General features: G+C 38.4%; 1 protein-coding gene across 2 annotated transcripts; it reads right to left on the reverse strand.

Moving 5' to 3' along the window:
- Positions 1–5,891: 5,891 nt before the first annotated feature.
- LOC139151674 (zinc finger protein 569-like) lies at positions 5,892–23,563 on the reverse strand. 2 transcript variants are annotated; one of them, XM_070724620.1, is made up of 3 exons: positions 23,154–23,563; positions 21,888–22,022; positions 5,892–9,605 (listed from the first exon to the last, which is right to left on the reverse strand). In XM_070724620.1, exon 3 carries the CDS (start codon positions 9,377–9,379, stop codon positions 7,865–7,867), a length of 1,515 nt encoding a protein of 504 aa, XP_070580721.1. In that variant the 5' UTR covers positions 9,380–9,605; positions 21,888–22,022; positions 23,154–23,563; the 3' UTR covers positions 5,892–7,864. The 2 variants fall into 2 exon arrangements, with proteins under 2 accessions (XP_070580721.1, XP_070580722.1); XM_070724621.1 differs by lacking the exon at positions 21,888–22,022.
- Positions 23,564–27,760: the final 4,197 nt, after the last annotated feature.

Genomic DNA, 27,760 nt, shown 5'->3' on the forward strand with positions numbered 1-27,760 from the left:
TTTAACTTTCACCAATCGCCAACGTACCCTAGATACAGTTTTACATCGGTCTTAGGGCCTCTGGCAACCTTTGAGCTGAGTTCCGACGAATGCCTCCCTTTAAATACTCAAAGTCAACAAGAGTAAATGCGAGAATGGCCACAGTTTTCTGCACTTAACCTAGTACCAGATCCAAATACACGAATAACGAAAGAGTTGTAAAGTTTGTGGATACACAAAGTTGGAACGACGTATCCTTGCAAACTTAATGAGTATGAACCCTCTGGTTTTTTAGGCTACAAGCTTTCCCGGTGTTTATTCATTATATTGTATCAAATGAGTATTTCTTTAATTGAAAATCATGTACATAAAGCAGTGTTAGACACTTCGAGCTCTACGCGTTCCCCACAATTAAAGCCCCTCTAGCTGTAACTCTTGAAATTTGTCGACCTGAAAAAAGGCTTTCTATTTTCTCTGGTTTTCTTTAAATTCTACAGATTTAAAGGATATGGTATTTTATCACTGAAAAATTGGACAAGTAAATTTTAAATCTTAAGTGTTATTTTGATTACTGCCATTTTTAAAAATTGGTAATATTACATAGAAAACATATCATATGGTGTCCCAGTGGAAACATTCAGCATTATAATGCATTATATTTGACTGCTCTGTTGTTTCCGTGAAGATTCCAATGCATATATGCCCGGCGTACAGTGTTTTTGCTTTATTTGCATGAGGGCGCTATTTTATGTTTGGGCAAATATTGATTAGCTTCGCTGTCAGCGACGCAGAGCTTATCAAATAGGTTGATTTTCCGTCGTCGTCCGTCAACAATTGCCTTCTCCTCTGAGACCGCAAATCCGATTGCTTTGAAAATTTATATGCTGGTCACTCTGGGTGACCTAACTTAAATTTGTTCAAATCGTTGTGAAATTTGCATATTTCTATTTTTGCGGCATTTTTGCTATATTGGTAAAGAAGTCTTCTTCTCTGAAACCGCTTTGACTGCTTTGAAATTTGATTTGCAGTTTACTTCGGGTGACTTCAGTTAGATTTGTTCAAATCGTGGTGAAATTTGCATATTTGTATTTGTAAGGCAATTTTTGTCGTTTTTTGGTAAAAAATCTTTAAAAATCTTTTCCTTCAAAACTACCAGCCAGATAGCTCTGATATTTGGTACATAGGTCCCTCGGGATGATCTATCTCAGTTTTGTTCAAATTGTGCAGAAATATGCAAATTTGCATTTTAAAGCAGTTTTTGCCATGTTGGTCAAAAATGTATTTCTCAAAAAGTACTGGTCTGATAGCTTTGAAATTTGGTATACAGGTTTCTACAGATGAACTTTAGTAATATCCGTAATTTTGTATTTTTGAGGCAATTTTTGCCATTTTTGGTCAAAAAATGTGTATTTCCAAAACTACTCATCTGATAGCCTTGAATTTTGGTATACAGGTTCCTACGGATGATCGTATGATATTTATTGACATAGGTATGATGAAATCTGCAATTTTGTATTTTTGGGACAATTTTTTCCATTTTTGGTCAAAAAATGTTTCTCAAAAAGTACTGGTCTGATAGCTTTGAAATTTATTATACAGGTTTCTACAGATGAACTAAGTAATATATTTTGAATTTCTGATGATATCTGTAATTTTGTATTTTTGGGCAATTTTTTGCCATTTTTGGTCAAAAAATTTGTTTTTCAAAAAACTGCAAGTTGATAGATAGGTTTAATATTTGGTATACAGGTTCCAAGGGATTATTTTAATATATGATATATTGAAATTACCGTGAAATTTGCAATTTTCATTTTTGGGGGCAATTTTTGCCATTCTTGGTTAGAAAATTTCATTCTAAAAAAAACTACTTGTCAGATAACTTTGGTTGACATGTTCTTAGGGATGATCCAATGTGATATATTTACATTATGATGAAATTTTCAATTGTGTATTTTTGCAGCTATTTTAGCTACTATTTTCTGGCCACTAAAATGCTAAAATGAGTTATCAAAGAATTCCACCTTCTTCATCAACATGTGTCAAAATAATTATTCTCTACATAAACACAGCAGAGCTATATTGGCTGTTAGGTCGCTTGTTATTTATCTTGCTCAAAATTGCTCATGTAGTCCCAGTGGACAGTTTATTCTACCTGTATAAGCACCCCTCAATGAGTACATTCCCATGAACTTGCTTTAGTTTGGAAGTAAAATCACAAAAATAATGCTACAAGATACAGCTATCGGGCCTTTAACTTTGTCAGGACAATTTGAGAACTTTACAACCTCAAGTTCTAACGATAATATATATATATATATATATATATATATATATATATATATATATATATATATATATATATATATATATATATATATATATATATATATATATATATATACAGTGTTCGCGGTGACTATTTTCTCCTCGCGTACGGCATACGCATTAGTCTGCTAAAATTGCGTAATGGCTGGATTTGAGTGCGTAATTTCACTTCCGCACTCGATTGATGAAAAAACTGACAGCAAAATACAATGTGCCGTTGAATAAACCTACACTACATATTCGGATTGTACGATGTAACATTATTTTAATGAAAACAGTTTAACGAACAACTTGAACAATGTTGAAACGTAACAGCGAAGGGTATACATGCAACCGTCACAACACATCGGGCATCCCAAAAGTTAGAGTTATGGCAGCTTATCCAGACGGTTTCTGGACGTTTCGGCACCAAGTCGTTTCGGCCCAAGACGTTTCGGCCTTCCAATTTCAGGCCCCAAGTCCGAGTCGTTTCGGCACCGCAACCCAAGACGTTTCGACACCGCTGAAGGCTACCTGTGGGAACTAGTGCTGGAGCGTAATGTTACAAATCAAAGTACTAAAAAGGATAGTGTCAACTAACATTCACGTACATGCTTAATCTTTGTGAGAACATGGGAAGAGACCGTAAGAAAAAACTTCATATCATTTTCAAATCTGTGACACAAGTTTATCGATATCAATAGCCGCCGACACGGAAAAAGTTTGAAAGCGGTGAGGAAACAGCACGGCACAATTCACACAAAATGCACATAAAGTACTGGTCAGAACGCAAAGGTCACGCTTACGAATATGACGGATCAGTCAATTACTAAATAGTTTAAAAAAAAAATCGAAACACGCATGCCGAAACGTCTTGGGTTGCGGTGCCGAAGTGACTTCGGACCGGAAATTGAGAGGCCGAAACGACTTGGGCCGTAACGACTTGGTGCCTGAACGACCAGTTACCATCCAGACACTTCTGCAGTGTTCAAAATTTATCGGGATTCCGACAAGCTCTACCAATGAATCATTTTTTTCACGGACTCGTAGAGCAAAGTTGAAAGAAATTAAAACAGATTTGTCTGCTTCGACGCCATGCTGCATGTGTGCTTGATCAAAATTTGGGAACAGCGAGACGCGATGATCGTGCACGGTTGGCATTTATATAATTTGTCGCAACATTTCTGTCAATCACTCACTTTCAGAAACTATCGCTCGCCTGAAAATTAGCAACGTAATTCATAGGCACAGCTGACATGATAACGTGCCTAACGTGATAACGTGTGGACTACGATGCCGATTTTTCAGACAACGCCCAGAGAATCCGAAACTTTCCACACAAAATGAGTGATTGACAGAAATGTGTTGCAACAAATTTCGTCTGGTTGTCGCCTAAGCTCAGTCGTGGGGAGTGCTTTCGGTGTTATCCTTTGCGTATAGAAAACGCATAACGATGAAAAAAATGCGTAGAGAGTCAATTTCAATGCGTAAATACGCACGATTTTTGCGTAAACGCGAACTCTGATATATATATATATATATATATATATATATATATATATATATATATATATATATATATATATATATATATATATATATACACTTGCCTAATTAGAGATATGTATCTGGATTGCCTTGATCAAAGTCAACGAAAGTTTTGAAAGTTTTTATGTACCTTGTATATACTATGTACATTCATGAAAATCGTTTTAAATTTTAGATAAACTAATTACTCATTTACATATTTAACTTTTCTAATTACAAATATATATCTAGACTTGATGAAATATTACAAAAACTGGCTATGTACATTCTAGATGTTAAGATATAAAATTAATGAAAGTCGTTTAGCATTTTCACATCAACTCTAATTTGCATATTTAACGAACTTTCTTTTTAAGGGACATAAGATTTTAAGGACTTTACAGATGTTCATGAGACTTACTATGCATATTGGTAAGACAATGATTTTGTCATTCTATTGGTAAAATTCATTTTCCATGTTCAGTCAGCAAATAGATAATTTGCACTTTTTATAAACCTTCCAAATTAGGCAAATTAAATTGAAAGGGTCTCGACCAAAGATAATGAAATTTACTATGATAGCTGATTGGTAATTTGTGTATTTTAATGACTGGGGGAACTGACAAAAAGATGATGAAAGTGCTTTATCATATACCCATGCCCATATTGCTACATCCTAGTGACGTTCAACGTAAAATATCAGCCGTGATATTTCACGGTAAACGTCGAGATATGCACGATGAACGTCATCAGTTTTAGAGTTTCCCGAACTACATTAGCAGTTTGTCGGTAAACAACGTAAACAACAAAATGGCTGCAGCTGCCCGCCTGCGATGCGATGTCGCCGACGTAAAAACTTGAAGGGCTTCGAGGAACATGGGCATTTCTGGTTGCAAAATACGGAAATATCACGTTGAGTCTTGAAATGTTTTCCCATGGTATTTTTTGGTCAAGTTCTAGCAAACATTCTGCCGTTCGCACGGCGCCGGCACTGTGCACGGTCTCCACCGAACAGGTAGGGAGCGCGTGGCGTGACAGCGGTGTCGCGCGCGCGACGACTGTTGACATGGCAACTCTAAAGGTAAACTAACAAAATGGCGTCCCCTCTCCGCGCGAGCTCCGTGCCGTACGATGATCGAAATCAGGATAGATTTAAAGCTGATGAGCAGTTTTTGATCGGTTACAGTTAGCATATTGCACCTTAAAATGTTCCTTCTGTATGACGATTTTTGTATCCCGGTGTCTTTCTTCTTGGGTTTCATTGAGATATGGACGACTTGCAGCGATGTCGCGCGTGATGTTGACATCTTCGTCGTATACTTTATGAATGAAGCCTGTTCACACAAACATTCTGATATTTATGCGCAAGGCGTAATAAAGTAAAGCCTCAAAATTAAAGGTTTTTCGTTCTATTAGTAAAAATTCCCTAAAATTATGGGGCATGGGTATATGAATCGGTTATTACCCAATATCGCCTGTTCCTTGTGTCGTATCAGCATTCGTGTCATTTGTGCTGCGTCAGACACTCGACTTCGTCTCGTGTCTGACGCAGCACAAATGACACTCATGCTGATACGACACAGGAACAGGCGATATTGGGTAATAACCTCTAAATGTCATTTGATGATAAATGTATATAATAGTAGCGCAAGACGTTTTGCATTTTCACGTCAGCTAGTTGCTAGTATAATTTGCATATTTTATGGGCTTTCACAGTTTTAACACTACAAAAGCACGACTGCCATAGTAAGAATTCTGGTCATATAAATGATACACATCAGCAATGTTGATTAAAGTGTGTGTGTGTGTGTATATATATATATATATATATATATATATATATATATATATATAAACATATATTACTCAATGATCCTATCATTATGTAAAATAATTTGGACTGATAAAGAGCTGGCTGACGTCATTCTTTGTATTTATGTTTGTAGGATCAACTCAAGCATTTCTTGGGTTCAGAATGCTACAAAATATCACTAACAAACACTCACAAATGCTCTGGTGACTTTACTGGCATCCTACGTGAAGTCATACTCTCTCTCGCATCAGAAAAAAACCCACTGAAGTTATGTAAAGAAAACTGAAACTTTTACTGTTCTTCACAATTAAACAATGGATTGCAGTGCCTATAAATCGGGTAGAATACCTACAGGCAGTATAACAATACAGCGAGTCATTGTAATATGCATTTAACATTCCATGTGCAGAGGAACTTCAGTACATACTGTTATAAACATGGAAACTAAAGCATAGACAATCAAAATATTACATAAGAAAAAACCCAGATGGGTTCAAAAAACACTTGAAAGAAGCCAACATGATGCCTGATATAACAATCAGAAATCCTTACATAACAATCAGAACTTTAACTAAATAAAACTCCATTTATTAGACTGAATTATACCAGCCGTCTTTGATTCGCATCAAGTCTAAAATTTATAACTGAACTTAGTAAAGAGACATGCCTAAGGGAGCTGTCATTATTTATGGACCAGGGGGAGGAGTTTTATTAGAAAGTTAAATTTTTAGTATCCCCTCCTGCCAAGATGAATTTGAGTAACCTCTAACACAGAAATTTTGACTAACCCCTTAACTTAGATAAGTTAAATATCGATACATATATTTGTAAAATTTACAAAAATACAGCAATAGTATTAAAAGACCTTCCAAATCCTGCTGTATCCCATTGGTGCTTGGTGAAACCAATGGAGTGATATTAAAAACTTGCAACAAAATGTAGATACAAAAGCTCACGCTAAAACCGTTATCCAACCATGTAGTATTGTTTACTTTGGAAGGGGTATAATGACAGGGTTTTCACTAAGATATCTGAAATGGCAGAATTTGAAAAGTACAGGGGAGAGAACATGTGGTGGCTGATAGGGAAAGTATCAGACGGGGTTGTCCCCCCTCATGCCAGGAAAATTTTGAGAAATTGATGTGTCCAATTGTACAGTCTGGTGCAATCTGAGAGGTGTTTTCAATTTATATTGTTACTAAGTAAAAGTATCAAAACATCCAAAGGAGAAGAGCACAAGAGGGGGTTGTCCCCCCTCTTGTAATGAACATTTTGAGAAAATTGATGTGTGAAATGGTGCAATCTGAGAGGTTTTTCAATTCAATTTGCACCAAAAATTGAGTAACCCCCCTTCTTTCTTTCCACATTTTGAGCAACCCCTTCTACCTTTCAATTTTTGAGTGACCCCCTCTGATTCCTCGAACCTCCTAGGCTATAAATAATGTCAGCTTCCTAAATTTTGTAGCTTATGGTGAAACATTCCTTGCAAATCTGTATTTTGTATACAAGCTATTATGGTCTATATCAAAATGAGTTCGGGCTCCTTCCTTTCTAAGTTTTGGATTTAGTATTCTTTCTTTTTATAAGAAATGTTTCAGTAATTTTTAGTGCTGTATTATTTACATTTCACTACTTAAAAAAAGTATTTCCTGAAAGTTACACGAACCAACAAATCCAAATTTAAGGTTGTTCACCCAAATTACAATAAATTTATAGCATGTCTCCTTAGTATGTACATGGATATTTAATGCAGAAAAGGCTTCTTTTCAGGCTAAAGACAGACTATCAAATCGTTTTTAAGAAAATAGGAAACTACACTGAACAAAACACTATTATTGGAGTTTGGCGGTACATAAACTTTTTGCTGATTAATAGATTTTCAGATTTCCCCACTGCAGACAAATGGCTGCATGTGTCTTCATGTAAACCTTGAAACGTCCACCATGTAGGCATTTATTACCACATACTTTGCAGACAAATTTTTTTTTTATTTGTGTGTATCCTGATGGGAATATCCAGCTTTCCATTACCTGGGTATCCCTTACAATTTGGAGACAAATGGCTTTTCATTCGCACATGTCCTGGTATGAATGTTGAGATGTTCCCCTCATTGCAAACTTCTCACTACACACTTAGCAGAGAAATGCTTCTTCTTATGTATGTGTTTTCATGTGGGAAGTCAAATTTCCACTTTGTGCAAACCACATACCACAAAAAGTGCACAAAAATGGCTTTTCTTTTCTATGTGTTCTCATGTGGACTTTCTGTTGTATGTGTCCTCATGTGAACCTTGAGATATCCACTGCCAGCAAATTTATTACCGCACACACTGCAGACAAATGGCTTTGCTTTTGTATGGACTCTCATGTGTCTTTTCAGATTTCCACTTTGTACAAACCCCTTACCACAAACATTGCAGATAAATGGCTTTTCTTTTGTATGCGTCCTCATGTGTTTTTTCAGACTTCCACTTTGCGCAAACCCCTTACCACACACTTTGCACACAAATGGCTTTTCTTCTGTATGTGTCCCCATGTGGTAAGTCAGAGTTCCACTTCGTGCAAACCCCTTACCACAAACATTGCAGATAAATGGCTTTTCTTTTGTATGCGTCCTCATGTGTTTTTTCAGACTTCCACTCTGTGCAAACCCCTTACCACAAACATTGCAGATAAATGGCTTTTCTTTTGTATGCGTCCTCATGTGTTGTTTCAGATTTCCACTTAGTACAAACCCCTTACCACAAACATTGCAGATAAATGGCTTTTCTTTTGTATGCGTCCTCATGTGATCAGTCAGAGTTCCACTTTGTGCAAACCCCTTACCACAAACATTGCAGATAAATGGCTTTTCTTTTGTATGCGTCCTCATGTGTTTTTTCAGATTTCCACTCTGTGCAAACCCCTTACCACAAACATTGCAGACAAATGGCTTTTCTTTTGTATGTGTTCTCATGTGCATTTTCAGACTTCGACTTTGTGCAAACCCCTTACCACACACTTTGCACACAAATGGCTTTTCTTCTGTATGTGTCCCCATGTGGTAAGTCAGATTTCCACTTTGTGCAAACCCCTTACCACAAACATTGCAGATAAATGGCTTTTCTTTTGTATGCGTCCTCATGTGTTTTTTCAGACTTCCACTTTGCGCAAACCCCTTACCACACACTTTGCACACAAATGGCTTTTCTTCTGTATGTGTCCTCATGTGGTAAGTCAGAGTTCCACTTTGTGCAAACCCCTTACCACAAACATTGCAGATAAATGGCTTTTCTTTTGTATGCGTCCTCATGTGTTTTTTCAGACTTCCACTCTGTGAAAACCCCTTGCCACAAACATTGCAGATAAATGGCTTTTCTGTTGTATGTATTCTCATGTGGCTTTTCAGATTTCCACATTGTGCATACCCCTTACCACAAATACTGCAGATAAATGGAGTTTTTTCTGTATGTATTCTCACGTGCATTTTCAGATCTCTATGTCGTGCAAGCCCCTTACTGCACACATTGCAGACAAATGGCTTGTCTTCTGTAAGTGTCCTCATGTGAACTTTCAGATTTCTATTTTGTGCAAACCCCTTACTACATAATTTGCATACATATGGCTTCGCTTCTGTATGTATCCTTATGTGTCTTCCACAACTCTTACCACACACGTTGCATGTAAATGGTTTTCCTTCTGTACATCTCCTCTGGTAAGTTGTCAGTTTATCACTCCATACAAAGTTCTTACTACTCACTTTGTAGTCAAAAGGCATTTCACACACTCTGTTTTAAAACTACTTGCTTATTCTTTGCAAACACTGAGGTGTTCTTTTGTATGATAACGCATCTGACTTTGTACAGTAAAGCTCCTGTCACACTGTTGAACGACAAATGTTCATCTTAAAGACGTTTGACTTCTCAGTCACAGTTTGTCATGGTTCCACTTTACAGCTGCATCACCTCAGGGAAAAATCTTTGCAACTGACAACCTTGAATAGCCTGAAATATAGACATACATGCATGTGCGGATAGTTAGTATTTCTGTTGCAGCATTATACCGTACATCCTGGAGGGTGAGGGTGAGGGTGAGGGCGACTGTGGGAAACACCGCAGTGTTCTCCCCAGGATTTTCTGGTAAAGTAGCCGTGCTAATTCGCATAACCATATGTGCAGTGTTTGTATGAGTTTCTATTGTTTACCAAAAATTATAGAGTGGCAGCCACCGCTCTACAATTGCAATGAAATTAAAAGCATGTGGTAATTCAATTCACCTAATGTTGTTAGAAAAGTAGCATTACTTCAAAAAGACTCGTTAGGACTTTCAAAAAGTTCTACGGTCGATATGACGACATTGTGGCCAAATATGACACCTCGGTCACACAAATGATTAACGACAGCATTCCCGGCTTTGACTTATTACAGTGATTCATATCCTGTATCTTTTCATACAATATTTAGACAATTTTGGGACCAATCCTGACGGGTGTAGCATGCTAGCAGGGTACGCTTACCCATTCCGGACACCTGGTACCACCACTTATTATCAGTGGTTCAGGATGGTCCTACTTAAATTTGTAAATCACAATTGTCCCATGGACCTGGTAATATATTACCTTGAATGGAAATGATTATTGGACCAGTTTAATGTCATATTCCTTGCTCCGGATCCTGTTCAATCTGCCTATGCTAATGTATGTCTTCATGAGGAAAACATCCCCTTCGCTCACGATTTCCTAAACTTGCTACCCCCTTTTGAAAATATCTCACTTCCTTCTTTCTTTAAAGGAAGAGAAATTGATCCCAAGGATCAAGTTTGTTCTAGTCTGTTGGAGGATTATGAAGGTGTCATAGCCTTTCGTTTTCCATTGAAATTGTAATCTGGTAAGTAAATTAAATGGCAAGACAATCTGACACCTGAACCTTGCTGCAATTTCGTAGCCCCGCAACTCCTCTTGAAGATTTTTAAAAATCTTCAAGGGTAGTTGCGAGGCTACTAAGGCTGTGTTCACAAATAATGATTGGGGGGGGGGAGGCTGGAGGAATTGCAATTGAAATCTTATTTTTTTTCAGATCCCCTCTCTATATGATCAAAAATTTTCAAGTCTCCCCCCAACTATCACAATCCCACATATTACTAAAGGATGTGAGCGCAGAAAAAAACAATAAACATGTATTGCGCCATTCCGCTCTCAGGTGTTCAAGACTACCTGTTATTAGCACTTTGTTAAGTCATATTCCTAAGACAAGTTCTTAAATTTCTAGCAGTGAACTGTGAACTGAACAGTTTTGAAACTCAGTGTTGCATTTATTGAATTGTTCGTTGTTGTTGATGATGTTGTTGTTAAACATTGTTACAAATAACAGGGTTCTCAAAAAATTTTGAAGTAGGCGGAAAATTAAGAAAAGTAAGCGGTTAGCTTCTGTGTGCAACCAGGTTCCCCCCCGGGGGGGTGGGGGGTGTTCAAGTATTATTTTTTAAATTGAAGACATTTCTGAGCAATTTCATGCATTCTTATACAGTGTATAAAAGGCTATTCCAACATACACACAGGGGGCAAGAAATTTTTAAATTTTGAAGACATTTTGGAGTAATTTTGTGCATTCTTGTACAGTATAATTAAAGACCATTTCAGCATACAGAATAATCATTATCATTGTCAATTACAACATGTTTTCAAGGGATGTAGTTTTTACAAACGTAAGAAAAATTAATTTGATATCACACGGGCCTGTCAACTGTATCCAGTTGACAAGGATAATAGCAAAATTTCACCAGACTGTTGTGTAGAATCATCTTAGCTCATGACTTGAACAAACATTTTGAAATGCATCATAGAATAGGGGTTTCACAACCCAGAAAATGATCCGCTAGAATACTGACCAGCCTGGCTATACAAAGTTTTTTACTGATTTAATAAACTTGATTGAAGATACAGTAAAATCAAACAGTTTATTCAATTCAATGAATTATAGCCTAGGAACACAATTTTCAGTGATTTTAATTCACTGTACTAATTTCACAATAAACGAATCTGCGAGGTGATTATGGATTTTTGGTGATGTTGAATATAATTGAAAAAGAGATAAATTTCAGTGTTCATGTTTGATAAAACCTAAAACTAACGACACCGAACGCCAGCCTGTACTACACCGTGTGTGTACAAAGCACCGGCAGTCAGTTGTAGGACAGTACACACAACGCGATATTGGTCGACCTGAAATTTGACACTGTGATCAACGTAGCGTTTCAAAAGTACGAAAAGTGAGACCAAGTAATTTTTTGTTTATTTAGATTTGATCTACACCTCCCAAAACCAACAGACAAAGTCCTACTCTTACGCAGAAAATCAAAGTTTTCAAGCCGCGTCGACTTCAGCGATGCACACAACCATGGCCCCTCCACAAAACGCGATGTCGATCGACTTGAATATTGGCATCGTGATTGAGCACGGATGGATTGACATGGCGTTTCAAAGTATGAAAAATAAGACTCAGTAACTTTTGGTCGCTTTAGATTCGATCAAAAACCTACCAAACCCATCAGACAAGGCCCTACTCTTACTCTATACTCTTACGCAGAAAACCAAAGCTCTCAAGCGTCGACTTTCTCTTCCGGGTTTGAGCGAAACAAAAGTCGGTTTCACTCGGAAATGGTCGGCTATTCGCGGGCATAACGTAATTGTATCGGCTATACCCAACGTGAACGTCGGAATAATTCGGCCTGTGATGGGGCAAGCAAGGTTGACCTCGAGAGTGATTCCCAGTATGCTATAACGTTCGCTGATCACGGTACTACAGTGATAGCAACAAGTTCACCGCGTAAATTGCTAGACTACATGATATAGCCACATCGGCACTTCTGAAATATTATCTCCGGCTTGCAAGACCACCAAAAAAATCAAAATATTGTTATCAAAACCAGAATTTCCGGGCCAGAGAGCGAAACAGTGCTGAAAAGTAGCCGGCCAAAATACGAAAGTAGCCGGTCAATTTGGCCGGCATCCGGCTAAAAATGAACACGCTGTTGTTACAAATAACATGTAATGATCATTAAATAATTGATCGGTTTTTAAATGGTTAAACTGTTTCCTTGGTCCGTATCGGCTGTATGTGTCTGACGTGTGAATGTGTACTAATCCCTTTGTACTCTTGCAAGTTGGCAATGCAGAATGCGGAAGCTGATCTGAATGGCCAAGAATTCCCAAAGTTTATTTGGCGACCGCCAAATTCAGATGGTATTTCAGTAACCATATTGATAATTTCATCTTTCGAATGCTTTTATAACATGTCAATGTGATCCCACCTCGATCAATCGTCCTGGAACGGAGGGTGTTGAGCTAGGCGGAGCAGCGCTTGCGTTGAAACGCAGCTCATGAGCAGCAAAGTTTAAACAAACAGTGACGTCATATATTAGTCCGCACGGACAAATGTGGCTTTGCGATCGCCAACCTGTCAAGATATCTCCAATTCTGTCCCAGCTGTTTAATAACACATATTTAATATTTTGTACATTCAAAAATACCTTGATGATTCGTATAATATTAATTTCAAGCATATATGAACGTTCCATAAGGTATAAGATAAAACCTATACGGCCCTGATACGGCTTTTGCGGCCCTTGGTCGTATGGCATACGAGCCCTCGCACGTTTGGGCGCTTCTGCCGTACAACCTTGGGCCGCAAAAGCAGTATCAGGGCCGTAAAGATTATAATCTCTGAAATGTTGGGTGTAATGATGGCAAATTTGGTTAAAAAATAAATAATTCCATTTAGTCACATATTCTTACATAGTCTTTACTGTTCAAAGTTTTACTTTTGTATTATTTTATGACGCAAATTTGAAAATCAAGCATGGTGACCCCATATTTTTTCTTTAATATTTGATTATTCTCATATGCCAGAATTCAAAAAGCCTTGATAACTTTTCAAGTCTCCTGGTCTTCCATGTGTTGCTCTCTGGCCTGTACTGTCATGAACGTCATTTGACCCAAACTCTTTTTCAACTACCATGTACATAAGAGTCAGAGCCATCTCTATTACTGCTCAGGTATGCAGTGACAGTGACACTGCAGTAGCAAGGCAGTATCTAATAGTGACACTGCCTGTAGGCAGTAACTGTATTAACCCTTTTCCTGCCAGACAGTATCACTTCCACATCAGCCAAGTCAGTATAAAGCGGTATTTAGCCAAAACATGACGTATTTTCACCCACTTAGTTTGGTCTGTAATGGCATCTTTAGTCCAAAAAGTCAAGTTTACAGTATTTATGTTTTCAACAGCTTTCAAATGTACACTGTTAAAATACACCTTATGGAATGTTGTGTTTCATTAGTTTTAACCAGTTTTACTTGGTGATGAAATATGGACTTGGCAGGAAAAGGGTTAACTGTGATAATTTTGACAACAGGGATTTCAGGGATTACCCTGGCTCATGAACTGCATGAGATAAAATCCCAGTGTTTGATCTAGAGTGCGCCATTGCGCATTTTGCGCAAAAAAATCAGCTATGGCGCTATTTTCACAGACCATGGCGCCATTTCAGGCGCAATAATTCAAGGCCGGCACCTGGTAATTTGTTTCCGCCAGGCCGCTATGTTTTACGCCCATGCTAGCTACAACAACACGAGGATATACCGTAACGTGGTATATATTCAATCACGGCATTTTGCGACAATGACGTAAGTTGGCATGACGTCTTTGACGGGACGTGTGCAGAACACAGTTGCGAGTGGAGTGATACGTACCGGCCGCCGCGTACTATGCATAGAATTCTATGCATAGTACGCGGCGGCCGGTACGTATCACTCCACTCGCAACTGTGGTGCAGAAGGCCATGCGCCGCGCTACTATGCCGTGACTATATGTGTATCTTGAGTGATTTTCTGATAAAACCTTTGGATTGTCCCCTCACCCACGCCTGACGATGAAGGAGGTACAACGATGGAAGAGTCAGAAACTGACACACAGACCAATACTGCCGGTACGCAACACAACAGCACTCCGCAGGTGAATAAAATTTTGGAATTTTACCGTTGACTTCGATATGTACTATGCAACTTGCAAGTCTGTAGATCAAATAGCAAGCAATACTTATACGGTATAACTATTTTGCACGATGGAGTTCGAGTGGTCGGCACTGGTATTCAGTGCATTGTGGACGCTAATTTCTGACATTTCTTGGGTTGATCAAGATATCCGAGTGGCACAGAATAGTTATGTTTGTAAACTGGCTGCGAGTTTCCGGGGACAAGTCACTTGTTTGTTTATTCGTTTGGCAGTGACTCGCATACCAGCGTGGTAGCCACGTGGAGTTTCCAGTCGTACAAAAAACAGTTTAGATATTTCATATTTCCGTCATCAAACAAATAGAGAAGAGCGTGAGTGTGTTTTTTGTCTCAGTTGAATTTTTCTCTAGTATACGCAAATCTAGTTTTTCACAGTTTTGATAATTTATTTTTTTCAACTTTTTTACTGTGAACCCCCGAATTTTATTATAGTCTTTTACTCTAAACTTGAAATTTTGAAGAAATATAAAATAAAGGACACTCTCAAATCTAAGTTTACTATTTCTCTGGATACCGAAATCTAGTATTCAACATTTTTTATAGTTTATTTTTTTAATTTATTTACCCCCTCTTTTTATTTTATTCCTTTTACTCTTTACTTAAAATGAATTCAGAAATGGTACATGTTAGGGTAAAATCTTTATAAAAATCAGATTTGGCATTTCAGTGTTTACAGCTCAATCAAAAAATAAATCATATTTTCTTCTTTCAGGTGAAGTGGCTGTCACAATGGCACTGGCTGTACTATGGACATGATGGATGGTACTGGTAGCTGATGGTACATGTCTGCAATAAAACATATTCATAATCATCAGTATTGAGTTGAGAAAATGGTCAAAATTTGGAAAAAAAAAACCAATAAAAGTGTTATTAAATGTTGACTCACCTGTACGTCTGTCTTTTTGTAGAGATCCTTCTTGTGGGTGAACTGCCAGTCACTTCAGTAACTTCATATTATTTGATTAAAGGGACAGTAGCTGTCACTTTTAATAGGCTGCTTTCAGTGTTTTTATTCTGAGTATCAAAATGTTTTTTTTGTAATTCTCAAAAATTCAAATTTGTCAACAAAGTCTGTATATCCACTCTGTTTCTAGCAATATTTCTAGCAGTGTTATTGTTGACAATCGAATCTAAATTAGATTGTGAGCAATAAAGGTTTACTTTAAAACTAAAACATGTATAACTAAAACGTAGTTGACAAACTGATTGCTAGTGAAATAACTTGAAGCTCAATAGAAAACTGCCGTTGTTGAATGACAAACAGAAAGAAAAATATCAATAGTTACAGCTACTGCACCTTTTTGTCAATTCCTTCAGCACACAGTGGAATCTGTCTTTGCAAATGTTGCCTGGCAACCCAATTTGTCCATTATAAGCCTTTTAAAAACAACTGATTGCAATTTTAATTCGATTAATAATTCCGGGGGACCACTTTTTATTCGCTCTTTGGGATCAACAAGGGCCCTCTTTAAAAATTACAAGGGGCCCAGTATGGACCCTTTTTTTGCCAATGGCCCCTTTTTTCCAAGGGAGTGGGCCCACAATGGCCCCTATTTTTTGAGTCCTAGATCAAACACTGTAAAATCCCACATGAAAAAAAAAGTGGGAGAATTTCAAAGTCTGTGGGAACCTAACTTTCCCTGATTTTCTGCATGTTGGTTAATTTGCATAACAATACACTCAGTGTGACAGTTTTCAGACGACCTCAGTTTTCGGACATTTAACCCTTTTCCTGCCGAGCGCCCTTGTCCGTTATTTTGCCAAGTCAGTAGAAAACCGCCCCATAATATGTGCCTGTAAAAGATTGGCTCTCCTGCATGTTATCCTGCCAGGCATTTTGGCAGAAATCGCCCATTTTCAGGGTTGTTTTAGCCGTACTTATACGTGTTAGACTTCGATAATTTCTACATGCCCGTAGACAGGGGAAGGAGCTCAAGGGTTACTGCAGAAAAAAATTGAGGTCACCGGCTTTGTTTGCCCCTGGGAGTGCGTCATTTTATTGCCGTTTCATGTTTATTTTTTCGGAAATAAACTCCTTCAGTATTACGCACGTCCGCTAGGCACAAACATCACCTCACTCGTCTGTTAGTCAGAGACCCTGAGGGTCGTGCTAGGGGTGCAGCAGCACCGGCAAACCTGTCCTGTTTCCCCAGGGTAGGGTCAATTGAATACGTACCTTCAACGACTTGGCAGTGTAGCACAAAAACTACGTTTTTGCCGTTGTATTAACGACATGGCTGAGCCATTGAAGCACGCTCCACGTAGTTTAGCCAGCTCAGTTGGGAGTTGGTTTACGAGTGTTACCGTTCATTACTGACTTAATCGAGTGGTCCTCAGTCAGGTACGGGTTTGTACCGACATGGCTTGGGCTGCAGCTAACCAGTGATAACCAGTCACTACACTAAAGTCTTCAGTTCACTTTTGCGATGCACGGGTGCAACGCAATATGCTTCCATTGTTCTAGCCATCGACGTGTCCACATGCCTGGCAGCCATATTGTACTGCTAGCTGGTTTGCATAACAAAAGCAGTCCCTGCTAAATGCAGGCGGTATCCCCGTAGCAGACTACACATTGACCTTATTGACCTTATGAATTCTCTGTACGCAAACAGCGTACGTAGTTACCAATGCGTCGGCAAGAGGATACGTTTGCCTGCAAACCAGAGCCAATACTTCGGACGATGGAATAAATAAAAAATCCAAAGCTACGTCCATTGAATGGCACGGCCAAGGCGGTGAAGGACGTTGCCTGGCTTGAACTTGCAGAGCTGAAGCCCAGCTTAGTACGTCGGACACCAGTTTGTAATGGTATTTCCGAGTCGTTCACATCCGTTCCATCGGAGGAACAAGTCGAGCCGTCCCGTCAAAAATACGTTCTCATTTTCAGTCACGCACAACTGAATAAGTGACTTTCGTCTCGCACCATCGGCATATCTGCCAAGTCGTTTGCAAGAGGTAGCCTTCTAGATTAGCATTGCGAGTTGGTCAAGTTCGGCAGCAATCTCTATAGTGCCAGGCAGCCAAGTACGTCCAACTCCGCCAGAAAACGTCACCATGCTATCCTGCCAAGTCCGCTAAAAAGCGGTAAAAAAAACCCAGCCCCCCTCGGGTGTGGGGGACTGGCGGACAGGTTTCTGCACCTTTCCCTGTCTATCGACTCCCTGCGAACCCATTTCGAGGGGAAAAGGCGTTCCTTGTCAGAAAACCTCTCCTCGGATGACCCCTAAACGCACAGGGGATAGCAAAACGTAGTGCCGTCGACTTGGCAGGAAAGGGGGTACCCAAAAAGGGTCCGATTTCCACCGGGTTGGGAGAATAATGGTCACCAGTGCTTAGATTCTGGCTACACCGAATTTCAAGCGGATTTTCACCGACTTGGCAGGAAAAGGGTTAATGACATGCTGTTCGTTGTACTCACTTCGCTCCATATTGATAGCGTTTTACAAGTCATGATACCACATATTAAGTCAGGTGACGCTGCCATCCCGTTCTGGATAGGGTTTTTTTTCGGTAGAAGCTATTTCGGTCTACAAACTTGGCGAAGTTACCCACACCATACAATACAAGGTGTCGAACGCAACACACAGACACAGCCCATGTCCAATATCTAAGCACTATACACGTCAAAATATAGTTGCGTCGTCCATGGATTAAACGTAACTAATTATCACAAAATATTTCCATATAGTTTTCTAAAGACAACGAAATTGATAATCGGGGTTTGAAGTTTCAAAATATCAGTATTTAGCCCCTATAATCATATTCCAAATACGACGTCCGATAAGATTACTGCGATAGCAGTCCTATTACTAGGCACTCAACATGGGTAAAAAATTTGGCAACTTTGACCCCCTTAATGCCACTTCTGTCGGTGTTAACAGTTTGAGGATAAACACATTTGAAAGGTATGATAATAAGATTTCGTAGTGCTCGTCATTTATGAAACGGCTTGCTTTGGGCGAAAATCACTACCCTGTCCGAAAACTGTCACACTGAGTGTAGTTGTAATCGGAGGCGACTGAATCCATACTTCTAGTGCGGGAGTTATGGAAGTACAGTAGTCAAAAATAGTGCAATTTCGTTTTTTATTTGGACTACCACTTGTACTGTACACTAGTTCCTTCGAAAGCCCCATTTTGAGCGACGACAACATGCTGTACATCAGCAATGAAAACTTGTTATATCGACTCCAATGATTTGTCGATGAACAAAAAAATGTTGGCATCAATCACAAACGCTGTTTGAAACGGGTAACTCTGCAACAGGTTCTTGCCCATGGTTCTAGCTTTTTCTATCGTAATCACTACGGGATATTTGGGCCTCTTTTTGTTTCACGGATAGCTGTATTAATTAATTATTCATGAACCCACTACGACAGCAACATGCTGTCTCACAGGTATTGACACCCGACAGAAATATATATCACTATTGCCACCGCTCCATGCTACCGTAGTCCAAATATATAATACACATATACATGAAAACGTATATGTAAGTATTTACTTATACATGAAAGAAATTATGAAAATTCTACCCAAATTATGCTGACACAGGCAAGCGCTTATGTCCTAATCCCGTACAGCACCGCTGCTAATTAAGCCCTGAAACCAATTCGTACAAGAAAAGTAGGGCGTAATTTTAAAATGGAAAACGATACGTTTTTGGTTACGATGAACATCTAAACGACTGTATTTTTTTTTCCATTTCGTGCGAAAAATGAAAAAATTGAACTGGCGAATTTCGGTATTAAAAGTGTAGATGAATGATACGAAAAATCCCCATGGTAAACAATGGTTTTGCATGGATCGTCAGTACGTACGTTGTAGATCGCACGTACAATGGCATTTTTACCGGATGTAAATTCTTTGCCACTATCGGGCCGATTGCTTGCCCCAAGATAGTTATTTCTTCAGCTATGAATGTAAAAATCTAAATCTATAATCTGGAGATACTGTACAACAAGGGTGTTATTTTCGATAGTTGGATGTTGCGTTAGTTATCAAAATTTACATTTTACTTTTGTGATTCGGCGACGTAATTTAACGCCCAAGCCCATACAAATACATTGGCATATTAACCGGCTGTGATTATTCACCGATCCCGAGTAAATGGCTCACTTGGAGATTATTATTCCTTCAGCTATTAATTTAAAAAATTACACCAATAATCTTGATGTAGTGCACTTCAATTATGTGGTTTTAGATTTTTGAAGTTTAGCTTTAATATTTTAAATTTTACATTGTAACAGACGCAAGTAATTCAGCGGCTTACATGCCGAATACCCTATACATAACAACGGCCTTTTCACCAGCTGCAATGCTATACCAACCCCATTCACTTCGCTCGCCTCTTTATGCTTATTGCTGCCACTATGTATATAAACAAGTCATCGTTGATGACACAGTCCCCGCTTGTCCATTTTGTTATAATCTTTGGTGTCTAGGTAGCTGTGGTCTAGGTCGCTGTGGAATGACATTGATGCAACCGGTGTATCAGGCCTGTGACTTGCATAATAAAGTAATCTGAGGAACGTTCAATAAATGACTCATCTCTGCCGGTAATGACCACTGAAGGAACTTTTGATTACATCACACATAACGATGCCCTCACTGTCTCTAGTGTCATGACGGCACATACTATACACATGGTTTGGTGGAATTTCCGAAATGCTATGGGATCGGGTATGTTGTTGTAATCAGCCATCAGCCATTTCGAATCATGTAATGAAACAAATTAATGTGCACAAGAATTCAGCCATAGTATTTTATCTTCGTATCACGTTTGAACAAAATCAGTCCATCGAGGGACAGTTCACATATGTTTATGTTTCAAAGACATAAAAAAATCACACCAAAATTGAAATCAAATGGCTGTCTATTGACCATATGGATCATAGCACAAAATTAGTAGACATGCATATGTATGCCATAGTACTTTATCTTTGTACCAAGTCTCAACAACATTGGTTAAGGAATATTTGCATATGATTAAGCCTAAAAGACATGAAAAATCCAAAAATGACCATCGGGCAGCGATATTGGAAAAAAATGACAATTTGGCAGCCATATTGGAACATGTCACGAAGTAAATTGACATGTATGCCATAGTGCTTGATCTTTGTGCCAAGTTTGGACAAAATGGGTGTAATGACCTTTGAATTACGCTTCAAAGACATGCAAAATTCCAACAAAATGGCAGTTCTACAGCCATATTGGATCCTATCGCATGCATATGCATGCCATAGTACATGCTTTGCCTTTGTGCCAAGTTTGAACAAAATCGGTTCAAGGATGTTTGAGTTACGGTTCAAAGACATGAAAAAATTGCAAAAAAAAGCCGCCTGTCAGCCATATTGGATCAGTTCAGGAAATAAATTGGTGTTCATATGAAGGGCATACTATTTTGCTTTTGTGCCAGATTTGAACAGAATCGGCTCAAGGATGTCTGAGTTATGGTCCAAAGACATGAAAAATCGCAACAAAATGGCCGCATCGCACCCATATTGGATCGTATCGCAATATAATTTCACATGCATATGTAGGCTGTAGTGTTATGCCTTTGTGCCAAGTTTGAACAGAATCGGTTCGAGGATGTTTGAGTTATGGTTCAAAGACACGAAAAATGGCAAACAAAATGGCCGCTTCGCGGCCATATTGGATCGTATCGCAAACTAATCTGACATGCACATGTAGGCCATAGTGTTATGCCTTTGTGCCAAGTTTGAACAGAATCTGTTCAAGGATGTCTGAGTTATGGTCCAAAGACATGAAAAATCGCAACAAAATGGCCGCATCGCGCCCATATTTAATCATATCGCAAAATTTTTTGACATGGATATGAAAGCCACAGTGTTATGCCTTTGTGCCAAGTTTGAACAGAATCTGCTCAAGGATGTCTTAGTTATGGTCCAAAGACATGAAAAATCGCAACAAAATGGCCGCCTCGCGGCCAAATTCGATCGTATCACAAAATAAATCGACGTGCATCTGTACATCATAGTGCTATGCCTTTGTGCCAAGTTTGAACGAAATTTAAGGTTCAGCAGTGTCTGAGAAACTGTTGATGACGGACGGACGGACGGACGGACGGATGGATGCACAGACGGGACCCAATCTATAAGTCCCCGCCAGACTTCGTCCGCGGGGACTAAAAATTACAGATATTATCTGGAGATAATATGCTTCCATTATGTGGTTTTCGATTTTTGAATACTTACATAATTTGTTCAATTTTTTGCATTTGTATTGCTGGTGTTCGGCGACATCAACAAACCTATAGTGCAATATTGTAAACATTGTATAATCAGTCTGCAGGTGTATCAATAATCCGACATATCTTGGGAAGTACATATCTAGCAAAAACAAAAACAACAGTATCATTTTTTACATTTTGCCTCCAAATTATTTACAGCTGTTTTTAGATATATAAGTACTATAACTATATATCGCAGCTTCTCTTTCTGGGCGCCGCCATCTTGAAAAATCTGTTGCTATTGACAATAGCAATGGCAGAGCTTAAACGATGGCACTGAACGATTAGAAGGCCATTTGCCCCGTAGTGAATTATAGCGCTCTCTACGGCGACACAATGAGTGGTTCTGTACTGAAAACCTGCCAAATATTACCGATGAATTTAGATCGCGTAAATGTATCACGTACATGTACGCGCCATTCGCATTATCGGCGCGACTTTTTTGCCCAATTGATTTTTCTGAATGCAATTTTTCTGATTTTTGAGTGTAAATATCGCGTTATCGCGCCCCAAAGTGATCCCTGAGTTTATACAACTGCTGTCTAAATTTGTTCTACACCCTACATCAAATTGAACTGTTCTATATTCAGCTTGCTATCACAGCCTGTGAATGTGTACCATGTATTTGTATCATTGACAACTGATTGTCAGTCTGGACTCCAATTCAATTATCACCTAATACATATTTATATATACAGGCTTAGTCGACAAACTGAATATTGTGTGTTAATTTGAGCATGCTGCTATAGGGAGACAGCAATAAACTGTAGTTGATATACTGCACAGAAATATTGCAAAAATCATCAACAGTTGCAGCTTCTACCCTGTTACTTGGCTCAAGTTTGGTTTTTTATGACAAATCACACGTGTTTAGGTTTTTTGGATATAAAAGTCATGAAATGGGACAAAATGGTTCGACATTTCGTTAAATTACTACTAACATTACAACAATTGGATGACATGAAAGTGGTGTTCATTTTTCATTGAATTACCTACAAAAACTTGGAATTTGAAAATGTAAAACATAAACAGGAAACCAAAACATTTTCAAGTCACCCCTACAGGTAGAGCAAGTCCCCCCTCTACTACCCCAAATATTTTCGAATTCCCCCTGAATCCCTCCAGCCCCCCCCCCCCCCATCGTTTTCTGTGAACGCAGCCTAAGCTGCAGCAAGCCTGAATCATGCCTTTAAACCATGTTCTATAGTATAGAACTGCAGTGCATTGGTACCTGATTTCCTGGTCCAGAGGCGTTGGTACGAGAGGTGAGTGTCTTCTTCCACCATGTACTCGTTGCCACAATGCTACGACGTCGGAGGCTGCAGGTCTGCCGTTCTCGAAGCGGTAAACAGTATCGCTGGTCGCTTCTGTAGTTCTAAACAGTAACACAAGCCGTTCACGTAGACTCCTGCTAGTGCTACATCCCCTGCAGTTACACGGTCATCCGAGTGATCAATACCACTATGGACGTCGGGCAGCGTCCGTGATGATCAAAACAACGTTGACCACAGCACAAGTTATCGAATCTCCGCACAGAGATTGTAACGCGGTTTAGCTCACGTAGCGAGAGCAGCTTCGAGTCCGTTGACCGAGTTGACCGCGCGCCCCACCACATGGACAATGTCGCTTCCGATGCTGAAGTTGTACTTTTCGAGTTTAACGATGCTAAAATTAGACTCAGTTTCTGATTCAGTTTCGGATTCGAGTGACTGAAAGAAGTTTACCATTTCCACCAAATTTTGTTGTAGAACATGTTTTTACTGGATTACCTGTAGGCATATGTAGTATATTTCACAGCATAAATTGTGTGCATATATTCACGATTTAAATGGTTAAAAAAGTCTTTTCAAACCAATTTGCACTACCTCAAGAGGGCGGTATACAAATCGCAAGAGGGCATGTTTGATAAGTTTGTGAGGGACTGGGTGTAAATTAGCAGGGAGGGGGGAGGATTTCGCAAGAGGGTGGCAAAATAATCATGACCCTCCCCGAAAATTTGGTCCAAAAATTTATGACCCTCCCCCAAAGCAAGGCTGAAAAATTTGTGACCCTCCCCTGTTTCAAAAAATAGAATATTACAAATTGATCAAATCTTTGACGTTCAAAAATTGAGGTGGGGATTTATAACACAGGGCAATATAGATGGACACCAGCAAAGGATGCCTGGAAATTTTTTATTTGCTTCAGCTTGTGACAAGAACAAGTCTAGATATGGATGTAAGCCTTACCACAGAATACTTTCAATGATTCGGTGTCAGTCACATTTGACCAGCATTAGTAAAACTAATCTTGTACACAAAAAACTGGATAATTCTATGCTGCAGATTTTTCAGTATACTTTTAATAAAAGGGAAACCCCTGATTTATCTGCCTACACGATATGCATTTCAATTGTTATGATAATTGTGGTTTAATATACTGTTTAACTCTTACACTGTTTAAACTTAGTAAACCAATCACCAGATAAAGGAGTACTGGTATTCTTGTTTCCAGTGTGGTATGGGTGCATTGTTCTGGGGAACACCATGATTAAATTAATTCATTGTTTGATTTTCTGCACAAGTTTGACGAAATGCTCAATTTTCCATTTTGTCAGCACACTTGTAAATGTGGAACAAACCACAAAAACAGTTTTAGGACTTCACTGGACACAAAAAATGACACCACTGCTCAAGTATCATCAGGCTATGCTGACAAACTGAATCAATACTGAGCATATCATGCTAAAACACAGCAGCTAATACTGAAAAATTCTTAAAATAATATTCAGCTCTTTTACTGCATATACTTTGTTTAACTTCCTCGCAAGGTTTTTTGCAGTCCCTTTACCAAAATTGTGGTACATGCACATTTGTTTCAGCAAACTCAGACAATTGCCAGGTCAGAATTGTGACAGCAAGTCTGAACACACATTTAGAGTACTGTAAAGTGTTGGGTCTGATATCTTTGTTCAATCATACATCTAAATTAATATTACCATTAATAAATTTTCTATAGTAAAAATGAAACCATTTTTCCTGGTAATATTCTGAAATCGTATGAATTTATGTAACTCTGACCTGCAAAGTAAACAACAACAAAACCAACAACACCTAGTCTATACACTATTGTTTCAAATTACGGTGACTGACAGGCAAAAATAACAAAACAGCAAACATGGACTTTAGCCATTTTCATTGGCCATTAAAGGGACAAAGTCACTCATTTTTGACAAAATTTTGGTCATTTTAATTTCTGTTGGTACTAGATGACCGCTAAACAAGATCGGCAGTCCGCTTGTTTCAAAGCTTTCTTCTGGGCCTATTTCATATCATACTTGAGCCCTGCACTTGGCCTGCAGGCTTGGTACGTACATTGTATTCGACTGGAAAATGACAGTAATTTTAACGTCATTTTAAGTCAGAGATTCGTCATTTTGGTCAAATTTCACTCAATTATTTCTGTCCGTTTTTCCTGACTCTCAAAATTGATTGAGGTCTAAGTATTGAAAGTACTTAATTTAATGATGATTTTCATAAAGATGTTTCACTTACAACTGGACTAAATTGTCACTACTTCCAAGTGTGACTTTTAACATAATTCTAAAAATATGCAAATAACTTCCACGCATTCAACTGTCACCGTGAAGTTCTCTGGACGTACACTGTACATTTTAGCCTATCATTTTCAGGAAATAAAGGTATGTATGTTTAAATGATTGACTTATTGGTTTATGAAAAATATATACAGGATCAGAAGGATGTTGATATTGCAATTCACAAGTCTCGGTGTAGTTTTCCCAAGCATGAGCGTATCAGTATCACCATGGAGCTATCACACTCTTTTGGTAGTTCCATGGTATCACTCCGTTTATGTAGCTACAGTTCTGAAGCTGAAGGTTTTGCTTTTCTCGAGTTTTAGCTTCTAGTTTCTAGCTTTAAGTGTTAAGGTTTGATCAAGTTGACGTCCTACCTAAACACGTACCAGTCAAATATTGAGGTACAACGGCAATATTGCCCTACGCAAGAAGGATCATGTGTGTACCACTGTCGCTATGCGAAGGCTACTTACCCAGAAGAGCTCTCGCTACCGGGTGCATAGGCCTTCGCGTAGTGACTGTGGTTGCATCTGTGTGTGACGAGTATGCCATTGTTGGAGGCAATCAAAGCAGCCAATAGCTCAATACTCTTACCATTCTCATAGGGCTTAGACTGCTACACCAAGTCAATGGCATATATCATGTAAAGTAGGCAGTAAATATGTGTCCTTTCACTTTGGCTTTGAAGTGCACATGAGGAATTTTATGATTCAATAGGCTGTCCAATAATTCCAATAATTAATGCGCAAATTGGCTCATAATGGACTAGAGCACACTTATACTCCATTAAGAGTGATTGTAATAACTAATTCTTTTCAAATGTTTTCTTTTATATTAATGCACATGTGCCTGCCATTTTTTCTTAGGCATTATAATTTAACATTTAGCAAAATATCAGTGAAATTCATAATTTTGGAATGTATCACATTGACAATTGAGGGAATACTGGAAACACAATGTGACACTGATCTCCACAACAATGTTATATGGTCATGTACAAGGTATTGAGCAGTTCAATCTCTTCACAATAACTTCACAATAAACTTTACAAAAACTGACAGGAAAAACGATCTGACGAAGTACTTAATAATTTAGCTATCATATATATCTTTTCTTAATGTCATCGCATGAAATACAAATGCTGCTAAACGCTGTAGTGTAGAAGTGTCCTCTGAAGTCATTAAAAGATAAACTTTTCTTTCAGATGGTGGACTGAAGTAAACGGTGGCATGTATTTATTTCTTATGTTGTCAAAAAAGGGGCAAAGTAGGACAAAATGATACTCATTTTCAATCTCATTTCTCTCACACAGTATAAAAATTCGTTCTATTCTATCAATATTTTGTCTTCTACCTGTCTCGATTCTTAAACAATGGGAGGAGCAAAGTAGACGAGCCAACATCTTCATGTGAATATTGATTTTAACAAAGGTAAGATATTTTTCTGGTTCGAGAGAGGACTTAAATTCTCGATAACAAATGAGTTTGTCAAGAGAACAAATCTCACTCTGCCATTTACAAAGCAAATAACGCTTAAAATTTTCAATAAAAGTATTCAATTTTCAATAAACGTATTCATAAAGATCTTCTCGTCTACGACTTTTTGTCGATCCCACACGTCTTGTAAATTGCATAACGACAATAAATTTTTGACATGATGAATCCATGTGGGTTTCGACCTAACACCTGATTTGTCAATGTGATACAGCATTTCATAACATTTCTTTGGGTATCTATTCTTTGGCATTTTTAAAAGTTTTACCCAATATTTAATACACCGTTTGGCCGTGTGTAAATATATCGGAAACCGTCCACACTCACCTAAAACGGCTACATTGGGGGCATTGCAAGAAACTCCTAGCAAGTTTCTGCATGCAAAAAACTGTACTCTTTCCAAATTTTCATATTGAGCGTATCCCCACACTTCAGAGCCATACGTTGAAATCGGTAATACCATTGTATCAAAAATTTTAAAAAATACATCAAAAGAAAGTACACCCGTCTTTTTACTGGCTCTTGATATGCCCATAAATGCTTTTTAGCTTGCTGTGCAGGTGTTTTTGTGGCCATTGATCATAGTAATCTACAGGAAAACATAATACCTAAATATTTATAGTAAGAAATAACATCGACTTTTTGCCCATTGAAAAACCATTTTTCGGCCTTTGACAGATAGCCACCAGCTTTGAAAACAACAATTTTTGTCTTCTTTAAATTTACTGACATTTTCCCTCTGTTACAATAAGAATTGAAACAATTTAA

Source organism: Ptychodera flava, chromosome 15 (genome assembly GCF_041260155.1).
Source record: "Ptychodera flava strain L36383 chromosome 15, AS_Pfla_20210202, whole genome shotgun sequence".
Lineage (NCBI taxonomy): Eukaryota > Metazoa > Hemichordata > Enteropneusta > Ptychoderidae > Ptychodera > Ptychodera flava.